Genomic DNA, 6,000 nt, shown 5'->3' on the forward strand with positions numbered 1-6,000 from the left:
CACGCCTCAGCAGGTTCTTTCATTTCCAGCCACCCACTGGTTGGTCTGTATCCTTCAATCCTGCTGCTTTTGCTTCCTTGCTTTAAGTCTCTGGAGTAACCCCTCATTTGGCTTGGATGTGGTGGACTCTGGTGGGGCCATCCTAGTAAAGGGGTTAAAATTCCCCTCCCTTGTGCTTTGCCTTGTTCTCAAATCCCAGTGTTCCCAACACACATTTTTTTACCAGGGTTTTTATTCTTCCTGCTACTTTTTCACAACAAGAAACCCTATAAATTTTCTGTACAGTTACCTATTTTCCTGGCAGGAGGAGCAGAGGTGTAGGGACAATGGGAATGGCTCTGCAGTAAGTTTAGGAGGGAGAGGTGGGAGGTACCTTTATACAGGCTACTAGAGGAATTTTGGGTTTGTAAAAACAAAGGTTTTTGAGTAAATGTTCCTGGCCCTAAGAGCAAAGCTTGAAAACTGTGGCTAAAGTTCTTCCCGAAAGCTCAGAAGCCAGACAGCCATGAGAGAGAATTCCACACTTCTTCTGCAAATGTGGAAATATGAGGATTTATGAAAATTGGACAGTGCTGTTGTAGAAGGCAGCAATATTTTTGGAGGGATTTTTATAAGTACTTGCAAGCCTCATCTATATGCTGTCACAGATGTAAATATAATCTTCAAAAAGTAACATTCTCTGCAGTGTTTTATCCTAAACAAAGGGAAATTAAAGTGTAAACAAGCCAGTGCCATTATTTTCTCTCCCTTTAAATAAAAGCACACTGTTCCACTTCAGTGACACTGTGCTTCAGGTGAAGAGACATGGAACATATTCCTAACCTGTGCCTAGTTCCTCATGTACTAATGCTGGAGGGCATTTCCAGGTCCTTTCCTAGCACCATAGACTGTAAATTTCTCCAATATCAGGATAAAAGTATGTCTTTTTGCTTACAAAAAAATGAGCTATTGCAGGAGTAGTTTTCATGTTATAAAGAAATACTTCAGAGAATAATGCCAAGCAAGCTGTTTATTTTAGAGAGATCTGTTTTATAGCATAGACTGGAGTTAAAAAATAAATATTATTCAGGAAATCAGAAGGTCACTCTGTTGTTTTAGTATTCCTAGCACAGTGGGTTTTAGGGCTGTGCCAGTGTTATTAATTATTTTTATTATTAATAATGATGGCACTTAGTACTATGGTTTAGTTGACATGATGGTGTTTGGTCAAAGGTTGTACTCGATCTTGGAGGTCTTTTCCAGCCTTGGATTCTGTGATTATCCTGTGTCACAGAGATGAAGCTCCTTAAGTAACATTTCCAGGGAGCTCTCCAGTTACCTGGCCAGGCTCCATTCTGCCAAGTTAACAGGTAGGAGTATTTTCCTGCTTGGAATGCTGTGCACAGCTAGGCTGTTTCTGCACAGATCCAAACTGGAATGGTGCAAACCCAGCTCTCGAGAGTTGTTTTCCAAGAACATGTGGAGTGGGAAGGGCTCTGTTGCCTGGGTGACAAGACAGTGTCTCTTAGCAAGGTTTGTTTTCGTTAATGAAATGAGAGAAGGGAAAGAGTGGCAGATCCAATTGTTTTAGAGCTCCTAGGAGTATCCCCCGTGAACATGGAGATAAGGAAGCTGTGTGGTTTGGTTGGGAAGCTGTTTCAGGAGCACTGGCTTCTCCCCTGGACAAGGGAGGTTGTGTAACTCAGAAATCCATGACTATCCACAACTCAGTGGCATCAGAACATGGCCCAGAGTGACTTCATGGACATGCAGGGCTTGAGTTGGACAGGGAATGTTTGCAAGGGAATGGAATGACAGGACAAGGGGGAATGGCTTCAAACTGACAGAGGGCAGGGTTGGATGGGATATTGGGAAGGAATTCTTCCCTAGGAGGGTGGGGAGGCCCTGGCACAGGTTGCTCAAAGAAGCTGTGGCTGCCCCATCCCTGGAAGTGTCCACAGCCAGGTTGGATGGGGCTTGGAGCAACCTGGGATAGTGGAAGGTGTCCTTGCCCATTGGGGGAGGAGGGGGGAGGCAGAAACTGGGTGAGCTTTGAGGTCCCTCCCAACCCAAACTATTCTATAAAATAAAATGTGGTCAGAAATGACTATTTGGAAATTAGCTCTTGTTCTGGACTCATTGGAGCAGTCATTTTGGGGATAAATCCTTTAAAACAAGAGTAAGCAGTGTGGTGTCCTCTCAGGAGTGTCCTTGTTTGCTGCAGACGAGCGAGGGGGAGGAAGTTTTGCACTCCTGAGGAGAAGTGGGAAGGAACAGTGAATTTTAACATGGATGCTATAAGTGACAAGCTAAGACTGCAAATGCAAGTAATTGTAGATTATCTTGGCACACGTGAAGAGATCTGAGGTGAATGGGAATTGAGAAGGCTGAGTGAAGCAAGAGGAGGGTGCAGAACCTTTTCTTCACTCTTGGTCTGGATACTCATAAGCTAAAACCATTTTTAAAAATACCCCTGGTAGTGATGAGGTTGGAGATGACATTTAAATTCTAGGAAATACTGATTTTCTGCTTTCTTAGCTTGTAAAAAATGTGCTTCTTCATAGTGCTGGTGACTGGGCTGTCACTTGAATGGGGAGAGGAGATGGCTGAGGAAAGTCCCCTCAATGTGGAGCATCTCAGTGAAGAACTGAGCCCCAAATTTATGAGATTCCCAGGTATTGCCTCCTCTCCTCTCTCCTGCATTAAATAAGGAATAAAACACGCACATTCTGTAAAGAGTTTCCATGGAGCTGGGTTGCTCTAACTGGATTTTTGTAATTTGTGCTTCACCCTTATTCATGTGAGAGTCCGTGGAGTTAAGAATGGATTGTTTGCTCTGGAGAAGAGTTTGTGGTTATTTCTTCACCCAGCCGAACTTGGGAGTTGGAAGCACCCAGGGACAAATTTTTGTTGTGAAGGCTGGACAAGGAATACGTTCATTTTGGTTTTGTCTAGGATAAGCTCATCTTCAAAATGGGAAGAAAAAAGGAAATAGTGAACAAACAATCACATTACTTAAAAAACAATTTATACTATTTTTAGGAGATTAATTCAGTATTTTGAGTTCTTTCTTCTCACTCAAGGACATCCAACTTCATTAGAGACTTTCCTGCTAAATAAATAAGGGCCTTTTTCAGATATTCTTCTTGATATGAAACTGAAGGGACTGCTCTGTCCCTAGGCTTGTTTCCTTCTGTTGAAATATCCCCTCTGCCTTGAGGCTTCCAGCAGAACTGGGAAGTTGTGTTCTCTTGTTTTGCTCCTGGACTCCTATTCCTGTGTTATATTCCTTACTGGAAAGGCTTCATCGAAAACAGACAGGAAGGGAGGTTGTTCACAACATGCAGCAAAGAACAAGAGGTGTGAAGAAGTGGAAACACCTGACAGATATTTTAATTTCTCTATGCTAAAATAAGGCAAGTCACACTTGGAACATTAGATATCTGGGTCTGGTTGCTGTTTTGTAGGAAGTTTTTCCATATAGAGCCTCTGGTTTAGTGTTCAAGTCACACTGAATGCAAGTTTTGAACTGTCTGTGAGGGACTAATGTGATTTATGGGGAAATTATTTGTCTCTGATAACCAGTGAAGCCCCTTGAGATGTTTTGCAGTGTTTTTGGGTGTCAGGAACTGTTCTTCAAAAAAATCTTGCATGTAGGGTCTCTAGCAAGGTGTGTTTTTATATCTCAGATGTTATACACTGATTTACTGGCTCAAGGTAAGTAATTTCTGTGCATGATCTCATTATAAAGACATCAAAATTAGGTCTCACTGCAAGAATATTGCTCAGCATGATTCTGCAAAGGATTAATTAGCATAACTCTTAATAAGACAATTTCTATTGTTTTCAAATCAAAATTTAAGTGAATATTTGTTTATTTTTAATACTAATCAGTTAGGTGTCTATACTAACTTAGAAAAATTATTTGTCTGGGAATATATTTCTCCTTCAATAAGGTATGACAAAATACTTTCTCTTTTCTACTTCTGGGAGTTTAGTACAACCAAAAATACTGACCAAGTATTTTTTTGTAAATAAACCTCTATGTAAGCACTCACCTGCTGCATTTCCATGTTTGGCTATCCAGTTATCCAGGGTAACATTCAGTATTTATTACAAATCAGTATTGCTCTGACATAATTGATGTCTTTTTGCTGGCTTTGAACTCATTCTTTTCTGGTTCCCATTCTTTTAGTTGCCAGCAAGGGGCAAACTGGCTGTTGGGATTCTGTTTTCCCATCATTTTTCGGTTATCAGTGATTTGTAGGTCCTTGCTAAAAGCACAGTATTGAATCTGCAAAGGTAGTTATACCTATTGGAATGCTATTAATAGTGTTTAGGAGGGATCATTGCAGTAAATCTACTTTAGCTTTTTTGTCAGCTGTGTTTTTATGTAATATTGTGTAAATCCTCTGGAAACACTGACACCTTTAAAGAGCTTAGTTTGCTTTCAAAGGGGAAAGGGAGGGAAAACAGAAAAGAACAGATTTGGGGTAATTTCATTATTGAAAGATGCTTTTTTTTATGGCTCTTAAAAAAGTATAAGTGAGTGAAGGCATGACAGAGAATAACCCCCACATGTGCAGTTCCTTATCTGCCAACTCTCTCTTACTTTTCCTGCAGGAAATCTTGGCTGAGCAAAGTTGGAAGCCCAAGTTCCCGCATCGACAAAACAAATTTTTCCAACGAAAAGGAGATTTCCAAGCTTGACTTCTCGGATTTCAACACTAGATACTAAGAGGAGGGAACCTCACTAAGCACAAAACTCTGACATTTCTGCTGCATGGTATTTTCTGTGCCTCCATCAAATGTTGCAAGAGCATTTGGATGCTTTTCTGTGCTAAGGATAAACATAAATGCTCCCTGTTCCCACCAAGTAAGAATTCCTGGTTGCTGTGTTAGACATCTTACACCATGAATGTCAACATTTAGTGTCTAAAATGCCAATATCTAATTTATTGCAGCTTTGAAAGACAGATAAAAGCTTAGAAGTGCTGCTGGTTATTTGTGCACAATGAGACTTGTTACATACAACCAGATGGTACCTAATCTTTACACTGTGAGTTGTATTTTAGATGCAAAATAATAATAAATTTATGTTCTACTGTTCGTAATCTCACCAAAAATACATAACTACAGAACTGGAGAGCACTGAGAGTGCTGTGTAACCACTGTTATAGACCAGGCTCAGTGTGATAATTAATTAAGTTATAGTGGTAATTTAAAATAAATATGTTGTTTCAAACAAGGATTATCTAACCAGCTGTGGTTTAAAATTCTCTGTGACAATGCAGATAAATTGTTCCAAGGTGATGAAATGTGTGGCCTCTCATCCTGTTTTTTCCTTGTCTACCTGTAGCTTACATCCATTCTGACTATAAAGGGTGTTCTAATGTCTTTGCTTTTTTGACATTCTTACCAAAATTGAAGATTTGAGTGGTTTTCCTTATGGAAAATAGATGTGTGTTTGCCCCTGAGTTCAGACTGTGTGGTGGAACCTGCACCCTCATCTGTCATCTGAAGTCCTGAGCCATGGGCTTGCAATAAATCCTGGAAAAGTCTGATGCATTGTGGATCCAGTTCCTGTATCCAGCACTCTCTCCACAGGCACCTGGGAGTCAGGGCTGGGTCAGACCCCTACCCTCACACCTGCAGTAGTTGAGTCAGGCTTGGAACATTCCAGGAGACTTCATGAGGATACTGAAGCTGGTATTCCCACTGGCTGCTCTGTCCCCCTTCCTGGGGTGGGTGGTGTCAGTTTGGGCAGCTGCACCAAATCTGCAGCTCATGGTTTGAATTTCAGGAAGGAGATTTCCTAACTTAAGTACTGCACTTCTCCATCAGTGCAAGGTGTGCTTAGAAAGTTATTTCTGCTCACCACTAGATTGATTTTCTTTGGACCTTTGCATTAAGCAGTAAAATCTCCGTTCTAGAATTTGCAGGAGCTGCTTATGAATTGTTCTGTGATTATACACAAGCCCCCATTGTTGAAGTCGTGGTCAATAGCTCTTGTTCAGCTCA

The 6,000-nt window shown here is 41.0% G+C and overlaps 1 protein-coding gene across 1 annotated transcript in view; it reads left to right on the top strand.

The window, feature by feature from the left end:
• The window catches only part of ACYP2 (acylphosphatase 2), a 33,745-nt gene extending 28,202 nt beyond the window's left edge, over positions 1-5,543 (top strand). The window contains exon 5 of the mRNA XM_010402972.3: positions 4,603-5,543. Coding sequence (XP_010401274.2) covers positions 4,603-4,717 — 115 coding nt within the window. The 3' untranslated portion in view covers positions 4,718-5,543. The remainder of the gene's footprint in view (positions 1-4,602) is intronic.
• The last annotated feature ends 457 nt before the right edge of the window (positions 5,544-6,000 follow it).

Source organism: Corvus cornix, chromosome 3, assembly GCF_000738735.6.
Source record: "Corvus cornix cornix isolate S_Up_H32 chromosome 3, ASM73873v5, whole genome shotgun sequence".
NCBI lineage: Eukaryota > Metazoa > Chordata > Aves > Passeriformes > Corvidae > Corvus > Corvus cornix.